This window comes from Poromitra crassiceps (assembly GCF_964638095.1).
Source record: "Poromitra crassiceps genome assembly, chromosome: 2".
Classification (NCBI taxonomy): Eukaryota; Metazoa; Chordata; class Actinopteri; order Beryciformes; family Melamphaidae; genus Poromitra; species Poromitra crassiceps.
The window spans coordinates 11,957,343-11,977,342 of NC_139624.1; the positions used below are offsets into that span (position 1 = coordinate 11,957,343).

The 20,000-nt window shown below is 44.4% G+C and overlaps 2 protein-coding genes across 4 annotated transcripts in view; one reads left to right on the forward strand and one right to left on the reverse strand.

Annotated features, from left to right (window-relative positions):
- Nucleotides 1–14,592, reverse strand: part of LOC310798323 (uncharacterized protein) — a 20,147-nt gene extending 5,555 nt beyond the window's left edge. The window contains exons 1-2 of the mRNA XM_083660848.1: nucleotides 14,331–14,592; nucleotides 1,646–1,822 (exon numbers count right to left, since the gene is read on the reverse strand). Of these exons, the coding sequence (XP_083516974.1) occupies nucleotides 1,646–1,822; nucleotides 14,331–14,379 (226 nt within the window). The 5' untranslated portion in view covers nucleotides 14,380–14,592. The remainder of the gene's footprint in view (nucleotides 1–1,645; nucleotides 1,823–14,330) is intronic.
- Nucleotides 14,593–15,770: 1,178 nt separating this feature from the next.
- The window catches only part of xylb (xylulokinase homolog (H. influenzae)), a 128,161-nt gene continuing 123,931 nt past the window's right edge, over nucleotides 15,771–20,000 (forward strand). For 2 of the 3 annotated variants that reach the window (XR_014553544.1, XM_083655813.1), the window contains exons 1-2: nucleotides 15,771–15,856; nucleotides 19,631–19,713. Coding sequence is in view for 1 of the 3 variants with exons in the window: in XM_083655813.1 (XP_083511939.1) it covers nucleotides 15,806–15,856; nucleotides 19,631–19,713 (134 nt within the window). In the remaining 2 variants the exon portion in view is untranslated. Of the gene's footprint in view, nucleotides 15,857–15,975; nucleotides 16,086–19,630; nucleotides 19,714–20,000 lie in introns of those variants that run through there. The other variant, XM_083655814.1, reaches the window with a different exon arrangement.

Genomic DNA, 20,000 nt, shown 5'->3' on the forward strand with positions numbered 1-20,000 from the left:
CGCTGTTGGAATGTGTATTTGGTGAGTTAACAGAGTTAGCCTAGCCAGTACCGTAGACTAACACTCATTGTGATAAGCCAACTAGCAGGTGGGGCGCGTCACTACATTGTACTGCAGGCACAGAGAAGAGGAGGACATCTATCCCCTCGTGTTTCTATCAGGAATATGGCAAATAGGCCAACTCCCAAAATGTTGGCGTGTTCCTTTAAAAAAAATGAAATGTCATTTAGCCTCACATTGGTACTTTGCATAACACTTTTATTTTGAAATCTAATCTAATCTTTGAATCTATTTACAGGGGCTGGCTTGACACGTAGCTGAAAGGAGATAAAAAAAAAAACTTTTCACTGCACAACAAACTTATTTCCCTGCCAATTAAACATGTTTCTGCATAAACAAACACGTTCCCAGACAAAACCAGTAATTTCCCCACAGAAGCAGATGTGCAGGACCTAGTGTGTCCACAGTGTGGACTCACCCTGTCTGTCTGAGCAGCAGGGCCTGGCACAGTGTGGACTCACCCTGTCTGTCTGAGCAGCAGGGCTGAGCACAGTGTGGACTCACCCTGTCTGTCTGAGCAGCAGGGCCTAGCACAGTGTGGACTCACCCTGTCTGAGCAGCAGCAGGGCTGAGCACAGTGTGGACTCACCCTGTCTGAGCAGCAGCAGGGCTGAGCACAGTGTGGACTCACCCTGTCTGAGCAGCAGCAGGGCTGAGCACAGTGTGGACTCACCCTGTCTGAGCAGCAGCAGGGCCTAGCACAGTGTGGACTCACCCTGTCTGTCTGATCAGCAGGGCCTAGCACAGTGTGGACTCACCCTGTCTGTCTGATCAGCAGCAGGGATTATAGCACAGTGTGAACTCACCCTGTCTGTCTGAGCAGCAGCAGGGATTATAGCACAGTGTGAACTCACCCTGTCTGTCTGAGCAGCAGCAGGGATTATAGCACAGTGTGGACTCACCCTGTCTGTCTGATCAGCAGCAGGGATTATAGCACAGTGTGGACTCACCCTGTCTGTCTGATCAGCAGGGCCTAGCACAGTGTGGACTCACCCTGTCTGAGCAGCAGCAGGGATTATAGCACAGTGTGAACTCACCCTGTCTGAGCAGCAGCAGGGATTATAGCACAGTGTGGACTCACCCTGTCTGTCTGATCAGCAGCAGGGATTATAGCACAGTGTGGACTCACCCTGTCTGTCTGATCAGCAGCAGGGATTATAGCACAGTGTGGACTCACCCTGTCTGTCTGATCAGCAGCAGGGATTATAGCACAGTGTGAACTCACCCTGTCTGTCTGATCAGCTGCAGGGATTATAGCACAGTGTGGACTCACCCTGTCTGTCTGATCAGCAGGGCCTAGCACAGTGTGGACTCACCCTGTCTGTCTGAGCAGCAGGGCCTAGCACAGTGTGGACTCACCCTGTCTGTCTGAGCAGCAGCAGGGATTATAGCACAGTGTGAACTCACCCTGTCTGTCTGAGCAGCAGGGATTATAGCACAGTGTGGACTCACCCTGTCTGTCTGAGCAGCAGGGATTATAGCACAGTGTGGACTCACCCTGTCTGTCTGAGCAGCAGGGATTATAGCAGTGTGGACTCACCCTGTCTGTCTCAGCAGCAGGGATTATAGCACAGTGTGGACTCACCCTGTCTGAGCAGCAGCACCTGTGTCTGCAGCCTCTGCCTGTCTCTGCTGCTCCTGTACTGCTCTCTCAGCACAGAGATGTCCATTCTGCTCCTGTTCTCCTCCTCTTCCTCCTCTTCCTCCTCCTCCTCCTCTCTGGTTTCCGGTTTGCCTCCTGGGTGCTTCCGTGACCTGATGGCTGAGACACAGTCTGAGTCTTTATAATAATCACTGTAATATCCACAGTATTTCTCCACTAAGCTATTCAGGGATTTATGGCGATTAATTGTTATGTCATTCCTTATTTTTTATAGTCTGTGAATTTGGGTGATGTGGAACCCTGGGTAATGTGGGATCCCTAAGCTCCAGTGTGTTTATTTCCTGTTCAAACCAAATCTAGTCAACAGGTGTTCAATTTAAAAGCGGTCTGCACCGGTTTGAAATGGTGTGCAACAGGCTTTGAGGTAGGTTGTCTCTCGTTTGGTGGGCGTGTCAGAGGTGTTACCCAATGACCCTTTTCACGGGGGCCATTTTGTGTGGAAAAGGCAGGGTACACGCAGGTGCAAGCAAAACACTAATGAGGGTTAGCCACTTCCAATCATGGAAGTTAGATGTAGCAAGTTGCATAATAGCAAGTTTCATATAGCCTGCACTGCACTGCCCTCGCATAGGGTGGAAATGGCCTGTAGCCGCTACGCCGTGTCTATTTGTACCCGTGTACAAATAGACATTCTGTCTTTGGCTTGTCTTATTGCTTTACTGCCGTATTGCTTGTTGCTTATCTTGTTTTCCTGCACCTATATGCCCTGTTATTTTGCACTATGTTCTAACGGAGTCTACAGCACAAGAAATTCACACGTGATACTTGTACTACGGAGTGACAATAAAAATCTTGAATCTTGAATCTTGAATCCTTCACCCATGTTTTGTTGAAACAAAACAGCCCCGACTCAGCAGACCCAAGTCCACTACACTGCTGCTGGTGTCACCTGCACCTTGTTATCAACAACCCTACCACCAGTCACAGTGGTGTAGTGGTCCCTGGAGAAGTGCGTAGACTGTACCCTGTAATTTACCACCTAAATCCCGTTTGCGCCGCGGCCGTGCATAAATGATTTGGCACGCCTCTAATCTGCACTTGTGCCCGTTGTTGTGATGAGTTATGCTCCCCCACGAGTAATTGCATCCCCACCATATTTTGGGGCTGTTTTAACTTAAAAACAGGGAGGTCACGTCTACCCAAACAATTATATCATTTTTAAACAGTTATGTTTCTGTATAAATCATTACAATATGCTCCCGTGAGGTGGGGATGCGTTTAGCTGCTGCCGGGCGGGGGTGCAAAACTCGGCATAACACCTGGACACGTGCGCAAGGCGGACTGCTATCTTCCCTGCCTTAAGGCACGTGCAAACAGGTGCAAGCGCAAATAGGGGATATCGCCTGTACCAACATAGGGCCCACTAAGTTAATTTGAACCCCAGTAGCTGCCAAAATAATGGAAGCATTCAAGTAATTGAGGGGTGCATTATTATAGAAAGCAGGCTAAATCCCCCCCCCCCCCCCCCCCCCCCCCCACAATGTGTGACTGTTTCTCTCTTGACATACAGTAACAGGTTTTATTTTGAAAATCGACAGGATGTTTTATTATGCCTCCGCCGGCGATAGCCAGGCCGGAGGCATTATGGATCTGGGTTGTCCGTCCGTCCGTCCGTACGTCCGTATGTACATCCGTACGTCCGTACGATGTTTGTTAACACGATATCTGAGGAACGCCTTGACGGAATTTCATCAAATTTGCCTCAAACATCGGCTTAGACTCAAGGATGATCTGATTAGATTTTGGTGGTCAAAGGTCAAAGGTCAAGGTCACTGTGACCTCTCAAACGCCATTTTCCAGCTTGTTAACGTGATATCTCACGAATGCCTTGACGGAATTTCATCAAATTTGCCTCAAACATCGACTTAGACTCAATGATGATCTGATTAGATTTTGGTGGTCAAAGGTCAAGGTCACTGTGACCTCTCAAACGCCATTTTCAAGCTTGTTAACGCGATATCTCAGGAATGCCTTGACGGAATTTAATCAAACTTGTCTCAAACATCGACTTGGACTCAAGGATGAACTGATTAGATTTTGGTGGTCAAAGGTCAAGGTCACTGTGACCTCTCAAACGCCATTTTCCAGCTTGTTAACGCGATATCTCACGAATGCCTTGACGGAATTTCATCAAATTTGCCTCAAGGGGGGGGGGGGGGACTCAAGGATGAACTGATTAGATTTTCGTGGTCAAAGGTCAAGGTCACTGTGACCTCACGAATGCTATTCCCAAGTTCGTTAAAGCGATATCTCAAGAACGGCTTGATGGAATTTCTGCCAATTTGGCTCAAACGTCGATTTGGATGCAAGGATGAAAGGATTACATTTTGGTGATCAAAGGTCAAGTTCACTGTGACATCTCCAACGCCATTTTCAAGCTTGTTAACACCATATCTCAGGAATGCCTTGACGGAATTTCATCAAATTTGCCTCAAACATTAACTTGGCCTCAAGGATGAACTGATTACATTTTGGTGGTCAAACTTCAAGGTCACTGTGACCTCACGAACGCCATTCCCAAGTTGGTTAACGCAATATCTCAAGAACGGCTTGATAGAATTTCCTCTGATTTGGCTCAAACATCGACTTGGACGCAAGTATGAACTGATTCGATTTGGCTATCAAAGGTCAAGGTCACTGTGACCTCTCGAATGCCATTTTCAAGCTTGTTAACGCGATATCTCAGGAATGTCTTGCTGGAATTTCTTCTAATTTGCCTGAAGCGTCCACTTGGACTCAAGGATGAACTGATTACATTTTGGTGGTAAAAGTTCAAGGTCACTGTGACCTCACACACCCAATTTCCAAGCTCTGTAACGCAACATCACAGGAGCGCCTTGACAGAATTTCTTCCAATTTGCCTCAAAAGGGCGATTTGGACTCAAGAATGAACTAATAGCGGAGGCATAAGTCCGCGTTGCGGTCGTTCTAGTTTTAATCTGTGCTGCTTGACGCAACTCAAAGAGAGAAGCGAAAAATACACAGGCCGATTTGTTTAGTGGAGCAGAGCGGAGAGCCGCTTCGGGCATGCCTCTGGTGGACACAGGTGTTCACTAGACAGGTTGCGTCCGCCTCGCCTCGCGGTCGTAATTCCTGTTGGACTGTGGAATCTCAATCTGTCCGGCTGTCCGGCAGAGACTTTAGGCAGAAAAGAGAAAAAACTTGAATGGATGCGCATCATAGGAGATTTAGAAGTGAGTAGACGCAAATCCGTCTGATAAATAAGTAAGTAGATGCCGTCTACCTGCGTCTACCCTCCACTACAACACAGGGTATTGCAGCTGTGACGGCTGATGCCTGTGACAGCTCCTGCCTGTCCACTTGTCTTTGTGCTGGTTCCATATTGTGCCTGTCTTTGCCAGGGGCGGAGTTTGCTGAGAAACTGAGAGAATTGCAGGGGCGCAGCTGATTGCCATGATCCATCTGGAGAACCTGGAACCTGGTGTTCCTGGAACCTGGAACCTGGTGTGGCCCGACGCTCCACAGGCTACATACAGTACAGTATATGTCCCGGCCCGACCTTCAGTGTGGCTTTCTCCCTCCTGCCAGCACCTGCACATTTTGTTTTGTTTAGGATGCACCGATATGAACATTTTGGCCGATACTGATAACTGATATTAACATTGTTGTTGTGGCAGATAACCCATATTTAAGTGACCAATGTCAATATGATCTCTATAAAAACACATTTCTATGATCATCCAATTTTGTACATCCTGAAAATCACCTGTAAACTGGGAATTAGAAAAATAATGCATTTCTTTATTTCCAAAACTTTGGGGAAAGAACATAAATCATAGATTTGCCGCATTGTTTCCTCTCAATCAATGTGAAAATTGTGGCTGATACCCATAACCGATATTGACATAGCAACATCAGACCGATGCCAACAATATGTTAAAAAAGGTGCGCAAAATGACTAACATCAGCCGATACCGATATGATTGTCAATATATCGTGCATCGCTAGTTTGCTGTACTTTATTTTCTACTTCACAACACCCTGCAGCACACTATCTACACACACATCCACATTGACACCGCTGATGCATTGTCGTTATTTCATTTATTCATTTGTTGTAATATATACTTTATATTTTGGCACTTATATTTATATATTTTCCCTTCTTTTGCCATAACCTATCAGGTCGGTTTATTATGACGCACCTTTAATTTACAAGTTGGTAATAAAGAGAAGGATCTTCTGAGCATACTTTGTCCCAGTTATGTAATGTTATCCAATGACAATGTGGTGGAAGGACTGATGTGATGCTGTATTTACCCTCTGCTGCCACTTTGAGGATACTAACCGTACTGTAGGTATGCGGTCTGTTGGCCAGTGTTGGAGGAACCCAACCCAGGAAGGAGAACAATTACATACCGGTAATGCCAAATGAATGAGGCAGTTACAAATAATATTTATTAAAGCAGATTTCAGGAAGTGTCAAAGTTACCTGGTGTAATAAATCTGAACCAGAGTTAAATTTTGTTTTTATTTCTTTGAGAAAACCTATGGGCTTATTTGAAGCCTCCACCTAAAAGCAAAAATGCCACAATGTCATAGAAAACACAAAAACAAAATACCGAAGAATAATGTGACTACATAAAAGAGATGGCAAACTGATAGTAACAACATATCAACAACAAGATAAAAAATAAAAGCAGAAAATATGATTGTGTGTGTGTGTGTGTGTGTGTGTGTGTGTGTGTGTGTGTGTGTGTGTGTGTGTGTGTGCAGGGGCGGACTGCATAATCGGGCACGTCGGGCAAATGCCCGGTGGCCTGGCCTGGCCTGGCCTGGCCTGCAATTTTTTTTTTTTTTTTTTTGCAGGCCAGGCCAGGCCACTCACTGAACAGCAGGCCAGGCGCCGCCTACTGGTTTACTAGTGGTTTTATTACTTTATTCAGGTTTAAAGTGGGTGCATCTCATTGTAAAATTGGACTTGGCCCAAATTGGGCTTCAAACGTCCCAAATTGGTCTTCAAACGGCCCAAATCGGGCTTCAAGCGGCCCAAATCTGGCTTTAAACGACCCAAATTGGGCTTCAAACGGCCCAAATCTGGCTTCAAACGGCCCAAATTGGGCTTCAAACGGCCCAAATTGAGCTTCAAATGGCCCAAATTTTTCGACGCCGCCCTTCGGACGCCGGCACGCATGCCGGCCCGTATCGGCCTGGCCTGCTTGGTATCTAATGCCCAGCCTGAATTATGATCCCAGTCCGCCCCTGTGTGTGTGTGTGTGTGTGTGTGTGTGTGTGTGTGTGTGTGTGTGTGTGTGTGTGTGTGTGTGTGTGTGTGTGTGTGTGTGTGTGTGTGTGTGTGTGTGTGTGTGTGTGTGTGTGTGTGTGTGCGCACACGCACACACATATACCCTATGGCCATGGTTGTCATGACTTATTCTTCCTTTAATAGCATTGATGGCCATCAGCAGGTGTAACTGAACAAAAGAAATGTAGGTAACAAATTAGTTACTTATGAAATCTAAATGACAAATAAACCGTGTTGGGCAAGTTACTTTCCAAATGTAATATAGGCTACATATTACTAGTTACTTTCATTTGAATGTTATACTTTTCCTTTGTTATTGTCATCTATAGTGGTTATTTGCATAAAAAACAATTTGATTAGGAAATGATTGTATCTTTATTTAAATACCGGTATGTGGTTTGATGATAAAAAAATAAAAAAATGTAACTCAATTTGTAACTTTGTGTTACTTGACAAAGTAACTGGTATAATATTACTGAAATCCTAAGTTATATTACTGTGTTACTGCTAAAAGTAATATTTCGCATGTAATGTGTTACTTTTGTAATGTGTTATCCCCCAACACTGCAAATAAAGCAGTAAATGTGCCTCTGCCTCCTGCTTGATGAATAGAAACAGAAACACAGAACAGAACAAAAAGACTTTTAGGTAGTTTGCAAAAATATGAATTAGGTTACATCATCCAAATTCCTTTTAAGAGCATTCAGGACTATCAGATTAGAAATGATATGTTCTGTAGGTTTTTGTGATCGTTTTTCGTCATGAATTGCAATTTTACAGATGTCTTTTCTCAGAAATGGCATGCTAGTCTTGTGCTTTTTGGCTGAGAGCCTGGTGACTGACGCAAGGTTCCTGTTGGCTGCAACACCAGCCACCCGTGACTCTCATTCTGTGAGTTTCATTTTGTGCACAAGTGCTCCTCTGATGCTACAATAGATGCAGCCACACTTGCGTGACCTTTGCCCTTTGCCAGGTATCCCAGCATAAACGTTGCGCAAGTGTGGCGGCACCGTGAGTTTCATTTCCCAGGAAAAGATCCTGCCTTTCTTCTATATAAAGCCACACCTCGCATACAGTACAGCTCAGCTCATCACAAGACATGGGACTGTGTGAGTATAGCCTAATATATTTTTGGTATAATATTTCTATGAGCATGTTGCCGAATGGATTTTAGTAACTGACGTTTTGTTTTCCTCTTGTGTTTTAGTAACTTTCATCGGCCTCGCTGCAGCAGGGACTGGTAAGGAAATCCTTGTCCTTGTCAACTGTGTTTAACATCTTTGAACCCACTTTGAGGTTAACACGTTTACATTTGTTTACTTTCGTCGTTGGAGATTAAAGGTAGCCGAATGCAGTGGTTCTCAGATGGGGTACTAAAGTATAGTTCATTTTTCTTTTCTAATTGAGACATGGAAAATGGTCAAAAATCGAAATTGAAGAATGAAAAACAGTAAAAAATTTTTTTAAATTGAATCAATTTCCAAACAGAATTGAAAAACACAAAAGCAATCAAAGTCTGACCCCATTTTTCATTTTGGCCATTCCCTTTCTATTATTATTCATTTTGGATTGGAAAAATGCAAAATTAACATTGAAAAGTAAAATTCAAAGTAAAAAATGTTTTTTTTAATGATTTCATGCATGTACATTATCAAGTATTTAGAACTTTTTCTAAGTAGCTTTATTTAACCAAAAATATTTCTCCCAGGGTAGCTTTGCTGTATTCAATACTTCCAGTGTGAAGTACTAATTGGTAGCTTACATATGCTTGCAAAGTTGCTCCCCAACACAACACTGGTGACAAGTTGACAACTATCAGTGACAACTATTGTGTTGCTATCGCCCCTGTCCAGGATTTACGTTGGGTGCCGTGGTGCTGGCCCCCGTCGTCATCGTCACCTCAGTCGGGATTATGTCAACTGCCGGAGGAGGAGGAGGAGTGGCAGCGGGTCTGGTTGCTGCTTTGCAGTCGGCAGGTAAAAAGCAATAACTAGGAGGCAATCACATCAATGTGTATACAGAGCTTGATTTAGGGATCTCTGATTGGCTGTCTCACCAAGTTCAGTGTGCCAAAGTTACACTCTGATTGGTTAAGACGGACGGGCATAGCTCGTCAGTAGCTACCTTCGTCCCCTGATTCCGACTCTCGTGTCACTATTTCACATAGCTGTTAACCACATAGTCCTGACCTCTGTAATCTGTAATCTCACTCTAGGTGTGGCCGGTCTGGGATCAGCTGCCACTGCAGCAGTGGGCAGCACTGGAGCAGCGGGGACTGTGGGGACTGTGGGGGCTGTGCTGGCGGCACTCTTCTGAGAGCAAATATGAACCCACGAAGGAATGAGACCAACATCTATTATGCCAAATGAAGAAGACATTACAAACGACGAGGGTTCAGTTACTAAAGCAGCACCTTAATGTTACTTTAAGTGACCTGATCAATCTGAAGGCCCTGAAGATTGTTTTTTAACATTCAAAAATCTCCTTCAGAGAAACCAGTTTTATGACACAAAGTATCATTTTCAGGATGCTGCTTGGTCCTGATGCTGTAATTTTGACACTATCTGAGGGAAAAGTGACACTTTTTTTTTTTTTTGCACTTTACGTTTGAACACTATTTTGTCCAGTTTTGTGAAAATCTAATTAAAATGCATTTGAAAATTATTGTGGTTCTTGGTTCATTTTCAGTTTATGACCTACCAGGCACTCAGGCACTATAGGGCTGAATTTTCGATGTGATAGAAACAGTATGGCTTTTTCACTGGAGCCGCTTTTGTAGCTTTTTAATCCACTTTGCCGACTGGAGGACCAGTCAAATATGATGACATCACCAGCAAAGGTGCTGTCATTTTACAACTGATCATTTACATTGGCTGCAAAATATCTTTAACGACTATCTGTATTTGCACGGATATGTCGATGAAATGTATTTAGGTTTCACCAGTCCATTTTCCAGAACAATTCACTGAAAGCATCTATCACTGCGACAACTGTAAACAAAACAATTACATAACCAAGAAACAAGCCAACAAAATAAAGACACATTGAGGAAAAGATTTTCATTTGCCTTGGCACAACTGGCATTGTTGGTGTATTATGGCTCATTTCCACCACATTTTACTGCCCTGCACAGCTCATCACCACTCGGCTCTAATCGTTTCGGCCCGATGGACGTTTTGCTTCCACCGCGGATCATCTGCCCCCACCCACCCCCGCCCACAGCTGGTCGTCATATCGATCGCATATCTGTCCTTCGCTTATAGCCGAAGTAGGCTATAACATAACGTTACAATTAAATCTATCCACAGAACTTTTAAACTGTTTATGAAATACTGGTGCCTCTAAATGACCTGGGCAAATGTGACAATCGGCCAGGAGAATGGATATCACTTTGTAGTTAGTCAAACTCACAGGCATGCGCTGTACTGTGCGGGGACGGGAGAGGCGCAACAGAGTGAAGCCTGTACCCCGCGGCCTCTCACCAGGCAAGACCGCGGCTTCACCAAACACCCGCTGCGGCCTAGCGGAGCGCTGCAGCCTGCACTCAGCTACAGAGCTTCCTGAGCAGCGGAATTTTTTCTCTCTCAGACAATTGAACACCCGCCACGATTTTATTTCACCAGAGGCGAAGGCAGCAACAAAAAAGACTGATGGAAATATACATAACAGAAGAGAAGGTAAGCCCACTAAACTGGTATGCAGCCGCCAGCATTGCATATGACAGTCAGTAGACAGAGTAAACACGATTCTGCCTGACCAATCAGTCGTCAACAGGCGCGGACTGCATAATCGGGCACGTCGGGCAAATGCCCGGTGGCCTGGCCTGACCTGGCCTGCAAAAAAAAAAAAAAAAAAAAAATTGTGCCCACAGTCAGGCCACTCACTGAACAGCAGGCCAGGCGCCGCCTACTGGTTTACTAGTGGTTTTATTACTTTATTCAGGGTTAAAATGGGTGCATCTCATTGTAAAATTGGACTCGGCCCAAATTGGGCTTCAAACGGCCCAAATTGGGTTTAAAACGGCCCAAATCTGGCTTCAAACTGCCCAAATTGGGCTTCAAACGGCCCAAATCATGCTTCAAACGACCCAAATTGGGCTTCAAACGGCCAAAATCTGGCTTCAAACGGCCCAAATTGGGCTTCAAACGGCCCAATTTTTTCGACGCCGCCCTTCGGACGTCGGACGAAATCGGCCCATATCGGCCTGGCCTGCTTGGTATCTAATGCCCGGCCTGAATTATTTTCCCAGTCCGTCCCTGGTCGTCAACAATGTTTTCACGTCACCGTATGAACCCGGGTTCACAGAATAGAACCACGACGAGGCAGGTACTAAAAGTAGCACGACTCGACCCCAATACAACCCGGGCTGGGATAGTTTTTAGTGGTGTAATGAGACCAAATATCGAGTCGAGCGGAGCGGGATCGCGCTACTACCTGCGGTGGAAATGGGCCATTAGAGTTCCGGGCGATGAAGGACCCAGACTCTGGTTTGGATTCTTGTATTTACCCTCTGCTGCCACTTTGAGGATGCTAACCGTACTGTAGGTATGCGGTAGGCTAGAGCAGTGGTTCCCAAATGGTGTGCCGCGGCACACTTGTGTTAAGCGGCAGGCAATGGTGTAGTGGTCCCTGGAGAAGTGGATAGACTGTAATTTACGGATTTTTATGGAAGCGCATCAAAGGAGATTTAGAAGTGAGTCGACGCAAAGCTGTCTGAAAAATAAGTAGGTAGACGGCGTCTACCTGCGTCTACCCTCCACTACACCACTGACCAGTCACACAATACCATCAATATCCCTTTCTATTCAGAACATTAAAGTCGAGCTGAACCCAAAAATGACTTTTCTTTTCTTTTAGTTCAAATACCTGGGTATGCAGTGCACCTATTTAATAATGTATGCAAAAAAAATCACTGAAAATCTCATTTCTTTTGTTTTTCACACTTTTTCACATCAAAAGTTCATTTTTCAAGATTTCATTGATAACAGTAATCTACAGTTTGCTGACGTCACCTAGTAGCCTACTATCAAATTTCTACCCCATTTCAACCAATCATATCACGACATGGCAGCTGTCAAATCAAATCTTCTTCCAAATGAAGTAGAAAATGGCGCCTAGTGCCTGTCATCTGGCAGAATTCCTATCCCATAAACTAACTACTAACTTGGCCAATGAAAGATGAACAAAAAACAAAAACGATAATGTCTAAGAATGCAAAGAAATGTAACTGGCTCGTTAAAACGCGCATTCCAGGAATATCGTATTTACAGAAATAGCGATAAAGGCGTGTGCTTGAGAGCGTGGTTGTCAGGGGTCGCCCCTCGGAGATTCCAGGCGGGCGGGCAGCACCCATGCATCGGATTGTCCGCTCGCTCCGCACGAAGCAGCTGGCTGCCTGGTACTCCGCGGATCCCACTTGCGTAGCACGACAACACGCTGAATCCCACTCGATTTGGGGGTGGAACACGCCATGATTGGCCAATGCCAAAGCCAGTCCCCAGAATTGTCAAATCAAATCATCGACACCCGGCATTGTGCGGCTTGTGGTCCGCCTCTCAACCCTGTCATCTCAGACAAGATTTGTTTGAGTCTCCGACGCTCGCGCATTTGCATTCGCATCCGGTTCACTTCGACTTTAAAGCTTGGTATCCAAGGATGTGGTCATTCTTATTATTTATGGTGATTTTGGTACTTGGAGGTGTGAAGTCTCACAGACAGTAGCCAACCTATTTTCTTGGAAGTGGGAAACAAACATGAAGTGAACATACAGGCCCCTATTCTCCCACAGGCCTTCGGCGCTAAAACGGGCCTTCGGCGCTAAAAAACATGCCTTGCGCCTGCCTCGGGAAGATATCAATATGGCTTTACGCTGCCAAATGCGCTTTAGGAATGGGCGTGGCGCGGCGCACTCCCTGAATGGGCGAGAATGGGCGTTTCGGCATTAAATATCGGCGTAATGATATCTTCCCACCTGGCGTAAATTTAGCGCTTTGCGCTTTTGAAAAGCAGGCCTATTCAGTGCGCCGGTTGCGCGGAGCACTCCTCTGGCTCTCCTCTGTCACCCTTCTCTGTGTCACTCCCTCTCTCTTGCTCATATCAGTCTGCTAGGCACAATACGACTCTCTCTCTCTGACTCCCTCGCTCAGACAGACACAACACGTCCCATAGAAAAAAGAAGTTGTAAGTTCACTGCAATGTGAATGTCCCAGCATGCATTGTGCTTCTCCATTTCGCTACTAAATAGCAACCAAATGAGCCGAAAACCTATATTAAGGGAGGATCTAAATAATGTGTAATGGTAACACAACCTGCAATTGTAGAACATTTCAATATTGGACCAAATAAAACATCTAAATGAAAACACCACCCTATGTGAAACATATATGTCCTCCTGGGCCTATATATATCTCTTGTCGATTTAACATGATTTAAATAAGTGACAGTGGAACGCGCTTCTGCTGTCATCTGCTATACTGTGATGTCCGCTCCAATAACTTGGCCCTACTTCACATTTAGTTTTACAATAAAAACACATTTATGCAATGACTTTACATAATGTAGGGTATATTTATGTGCATCATCCTTCCTGCAGCAGGCGAGAGAAAATGATATCTTTCTGGACAAACTTTCACCAATCTAATAGGCTATATTTTTCTAGCTGATGCATTTAGAACATTCTTTTCACTTTGATCTTGCTATAGTGTAGGGTATTTACATGCTTGCAGTATTTAAACTGCAGTTAGATTGGTTTGAGAAGCATAATAATATGGAATAATAGCCTATATATGGAGACAGACAGACTGGATGAAGGGAGGGGGGGGGCAGAGCGCTTGGCTTTTGTCTGGTTTTGCTGGACCACTGGAATTGGAGCTTAAAAGGCAAGCGTGCGATTCGTTTATTGCACTTATCCAATGAGCATGACGGTGCATAATTTTACGCTTAAAAGGCGTGGTTGTAATGCTTTAGGCTGCGTGGAGCGCCAACACCAAGATATCAAGTGCGCTGGTCCACGCTCACTGCACCAGGCGCTCGGCCTAGAAACTACGCCGATGCAAAGATAGGGGCCATAAAGCTATAACAAAAGACGTTTTATTTTAAAAAAATAACAAAATGTAGGCTCTTTTATAGACACCAGGTAATTGTATAAAATTGCTGAAAAAGCGAATGATAGCCTACCCCTCCTTTAAGTTACACACTAGCCTACATCTAACCGTACCAAGTCACACACTAAGAAAGTTGCATCTCTCTATACAGTATATAAAACAAGATTCTATTCCTGTATATCCTGAACCTGTCGTAGGCTACTGAGTTTCAGTGAGCGTAGGTGCAAACAGGTGTTACCCTCCGGCAGCAGTGGTGTGTCCTCGGCCAGGCAGCAGCAGCAGGACATCCTGTTGGCAGACGACTCAATCTGACCGTCCTTTAAAATCGCCTCCGCGTGTTCGAATGGGCCAACAAGCCCTGCTGCTCAAATCCATCCAAAAGGAACAAAATCTGTTCAACTGCAGAAAAATGTCAACGTTGATATTTTAATGTTGAAAAAAGTTCAACTTCTATGGAAATGATCGAAAGAAAAGTGCAGATGAAGGACAGCCAGGCTCCTGTAGAGTTCCCTTGTCAGCTACTGTATCACTGTATCACACACGCACACACACACACACACACACACACACACACACACACACACACACACACACACACACACACACACACACACACACACACACACACACACACTGTGTTGTACTGTTTGCAGTGTCTGACTGTGATACGTGTGTAAACAGTGCAGCGGTGACCTTTCTGTTCACACACACCGTCACTTTGTTTGACATGGGTGAAGCACGAAGAGAAAAACAATTAATTATTATTCAGAATTAAATGATATAATACAGAATTATATAACACAGATAAGTTGATGTGAATAAGGAAGTAGGCAATGGGCCCTACAAAAAAATCCAAGGCACTCAGGTGTCCAGTGAAATTAAAAAGCCTTCTTAATCAAAATTGGGTAAGTGGGCTCTGTCTGTGGTGGTGTCAGTCACGATTGTGATGTCATAAATCAGTGAATTATGATGTCATCAGTCATGTCACATGAGCAACTGTGATGTCATCATCCTCAGCCTATATGAATTTCACACGAGTGTACTTGTGCAACCGGAGTGACGATAAACATCTTGAATCTTGAAACAGTTTTTATGACTTTTGAAGCATTTTCTGAAAATTGTGTTAAAAAAAACATATTTACGCTTCAAAAGTCATAAAAGTCCTTGTTTGTGAAGATTATCTTGCTGAACACAAACTTTGCTGTTTCATAAACTTTTGTTAACCACAGACAGACCCAGGGCATTTGCCTGGTTGGCCGACATGCCCTGCCAGGTAAAAAAAAAAAAGTAAGAAAAAAAGTAAGGGGACAATAACTGTCTGACCGGCCCATAAAACAGGTAGATTTAGTGTGTGTGTGTGTGTGTGTGTGTGTGTGTGTGTGTGTGTGTGTGTGTGTGTGTGTGTGTGTGTGTGTGTGTGTGTGTGTGTGTGTGGGCTCTGATCCTTGCCATGGGTTTCCACGAGAAAGGGCATTCTATCTCTGATGAAGAGGAAGCAGTATGACGATGCTCGCTGTCATGTATGACGATGCTCTCTGGCACCTCCTGCAGGCCGATGAGCATTTTGGGTGAGAAGATTTAATTCAACTCCACGTGTGTGTGTGTCTTTAAATGTTTAACCCTTCCCCAGCCGGTCAGACAGACAGACAGACAGACAGACAGACAGACAGACAGACAGGCAGGCAGGCAGCAGAGTTTTGTGTCTCTCTCGTCATGGCTGGAGTCTCTCCTCTCTTCCTGGGCTTCGACTTCAGCACGCAGCAGGTACAGTAAACACCATGGAGACTTTTAGAATGTCCCATTGTGCCCGCGCATAATCAAGTGACGTGCGGTGCGTTACGTAGGCTACTGCTTTTTACGTGCAGGCAGATCCGCGCAGATCCGGAAGAGACGGTTGTGTGTTGCCGAGAAGAAGCGGTGCACCCAAAGAACGTTACCATTCAAGAACTGACACTTAGCTGCTGGACAGACAGATCGATAGAAAGACATCTATGTAATTATGCAGGAGCGCTACTCCTCCTACAAACTGGGTTTCCGGGGTGGAAACTGCAATGGGACCCTATGGAGCGAGCCTTGAGTGCTCACTCTAGCTCCAGCTATGTTGTTTACATTTAAAAAACTGCGACAGTTCACACAACTTTAACACAACATGCATAATATTATACATCAAACTCTTGAGCTACTTCTGCTCTCACTCAGAATGTCCAAATATAAGCGGTGTGATGTATAGTTTTTGAGATATTAACGATTCTTTGGCACAACTCGTACGTACTAGTTAACTGCTGCAGTTCCGGGTGATTTGTTGTTGTTGTTGTTGTTGTGACGTCACGCTGATTCCTCATTTAGCCATAGGCTAAATTGCAGCAGTATGATTCATGAAACATTGATGAATCATTCATGAATATAAGTGTTGTTAGAACATGAGTACGGTTCTGCCTGACTGACAGCTCACTGTTTCTCTGCTGCTGAACTTTGTCCTCTGCAGCTCAGTCAGTTCACATCTCACACACACACACACACACACACACACACACACACACACACACACACACACACACACACTGGAGTACAATAGAAACATTCTAACACTTTCTATGAGACAGTGTCTATAATACATGATTATCATACTTATTATAACATTATAATGGCACATGAATGCAACACTCTAAACACATTACTTACAATCTGTTGTAAAGCTTGTTTCATTACCTAGTTAGATGAAATGGCCTTATAGCAGATTATGACTCAAACAGATTACAGCAGTAGCCTATGTCAGATTAAAGATTGATTTAGCCTAATCATACTGATCAATCCCGGTCACAGGCATGGCCTGATTGGCTTCTGATTGGCTTCTTTCCTCTGGAGATCAAGTTGCTCTCTGCCTGTCAGAGCAGGGCAACAAGGCTCTGTCTGACCTTCAGCAGCACCACATGACTCTCTGCAGTGGTTCTCAAACTGTTTCAGGTCAAGGACACAAATTAGACCACTGACGTCACACAAGCGGAAGGCAACTGTCTGGAACTGGGGGGAAACCGCGAGTCAAAACAATGCAGACGTGAATTCAAACAAGTATCAATGACACGGACGTGGTCTGATCTCTGGTTTTTAACCCACTGATTCATAACCGCCGCATAACTGCCGCACTTAGTGACAAGCAAGAGTTAGTCAAACTGACACGTTTTGTATTGAGTTTGGCGTCGTAACCCATAGGTTGAGTCGATGTCTCATCATAAACGCTGGGGTAGCTGGCTGGGGGCGTGGTCAGGGTGGGGTAAATCCTCGCGTTCTCCCCATTCAGCATAGTTAGCATTTAGCTGCTAGCCCAGGCCAGGCAGACACGATCGGGGATTTAACCCCGAAAGTAAACGCACATCTATGTACCTGCTCTAGAATCCCCAATCCTGTAGTGTAGAGCTGCAGCACCATCCTTTGGTGAGTCAGCCCATTGAGATATATGGGGGGTTTTACCCCACCTGCGCGCCAGCCGTAGTAACGTTTTGTGGGCGTTCCCACACAGACCGACTGTCTCTATAGGAGACCGAGCCTCGTTCCCCCAGTGTTCCGTAGCAACAACACCAGAAGGTGTGCTCAACAATAAGATGAGTTGCTTTTAGATGTTTTATTACAGAAAGTGTATGAAAATCAAAAACAGACCTACATTCTGTCAGATAAGCTCATCAAATATGTTGCATTGTTAGAGTTGAAACCAAGGGGTAACCTCCAAGGCTGAAAAATGTCACATTAATTACTACATGTGAAGTTCGTTGATGTAGTAGCTAAATCTGTGGTTGGATTTATTTGTTTTTTCAATCAAATATCTTACAGTAGTTATTAGTTACAACTAGAGTGAGCTACTGCAACAATAGGGGCATCTTTGTGTTTATTTGTGTGGTGTGTGTGTGGAGTTTGGGAACTCACTATCTCTAGCTCAAGTTAGCTTGCTAAATCAGCACTAGGTCACCAGGCTCTTTCTCTCTCTCTCTCTCTCTCTCTCTCTCTCTCTCTCTCTCTCTATCTCTCTCTCTCTCTCTCTCTCAACACTTCAAGGGGAGAGGTGACCACGCCCATTTAGGAGACCGGCAGAGTACCGTTTCTTATTATTGGCAGAGCCTGCAGTGCTGCATCTCTAATATTGAAAGTCTCTGCTTTAAACCCCCCAACCAGCTAGCTAGACAACATTGAAATACTTCTAACAGGTTCAAGCTTCAATCATTTAACTACTCTGTGACAGAATACGGACTTGGCACTTAAGTATTTCACTGCTAATACTTCCATACTTTTACTTAAAGCAGGACTAAACCCCAAAACACTTTTTTTTCAGCTTTTAACCAATATATATGACATTGGGGGTGGTGTGTGAAGAATTCTGGTCAAAATTTCCCCATTTGAGACCAAACTGTTACCATTGTACCATTTGTATCATTTTCAGCAGCATAAGTTCCCTCTATGGGTTGAACACTGCTTTTTTTTGTGCCCTCAAATGAATGGGATATTTGGTACATCGTGACGTCACGGTGGGTTTAACACGCACCCCACTCATGTGATTTCCCCCCCCCCCCATTGATTATTACTGTAGTTCACGCGGCGCGAGCCCTTTAAGACCAATGCATCCCTGGGTAATGCCTACTGTGGCTGATATTAGCCGCTAGTTAGTTATGTTATATGGCAGTAAAACGCTACTGAATGACCAAATTGATATAACTTTTAACCATTTTGAGTAACACTGTTTCCATACGGGATCACCAGCATTAGCTTGTTGTTTATAACGTGGCTATATTCATAACGTTTTCCATCTCGGATGCGTTATTTCGAATCCCACATAGGTTACGCCAAAACCACCCCCAAATTGTGTTCTGGCGCAAAGCGAGTGGGTTTCAGGACGAAACAGTCTTGAGCCACTAACGTTATCTTTAGAGCACAATATTCCTGGAATGCAAGTTTAACTAAACCGTTGCATGTCCTCTGCATTCTACATCAAATGAAGATATTACGGGTTGTTTTATTTGGTATGCTACATACTTATTGGCCAAGATATGTTAGTTTATGGGGGAGGAATTCTGCCAGCTAAAGAAGGGAGTATAGGCGCCGGTGGCCATCTTGCCTGCAGAGTTTTCAAATCAAGTAGAATACAGTTTTGCAAGAAATCTGGGAGGTTTAGTCCTGCTAAGTTTTTAGCTCTTTTTGCAACTGCTGCGCCTGTTGCTTAATGCACTTTTTATGCTCTTTTTTTAAGTTTGGTTGTGATGGTTTTAAATGTCCATTTTATTCTCTTCTTTTATTCTTTTATTTTCATGTCAACCATTTTATGTGAAGCACTTTGAATTGCCTCTGTGTATGAAATGTGCTATACAAATAAACTTGACTTGACTTGACTGCTTTAAGTAACTTTGGAATGCAGAACTTCTACTTTTAATTACGTATTTTTCTATTATGGTATTGCTACTTTTACTGAATCACAGGATTTGAGGACTTTTTCTGCGGCAAATGCAGATACTAACTATAGGATTTGTGTGTGTGTGTGTGTGTGTGTGTGTGTAGTTGAAGGTGGTGGCGATCGATGCAGACCTGAAGGTGGTTCATCAGAACAATGTGCAGTTCGACTCTGAGCTGCCAGAGTTCAGGTGAGACACGCTTAGGCCTCCTGCTATTTAAAGGGTGACTTTGCTGGTTCTCCACCATCTTTGTGTCATTATGATGTGAGTATGCAGGTGAACATTGTTGACCTTCCCTGCTCCCAGAGCTCCCCGTTGGTTCAGCCGTTGCTCGTATGGCTGTGGATGGGGCATACAAACATGCTACAAACATGAGTAAATACAAACATGCTACACACATGAGTAAATACAAACATGAGTAAATACAAACAGGAGTAAATACAAACTTGAGTAAATACAAACATGAGTACCGTAAA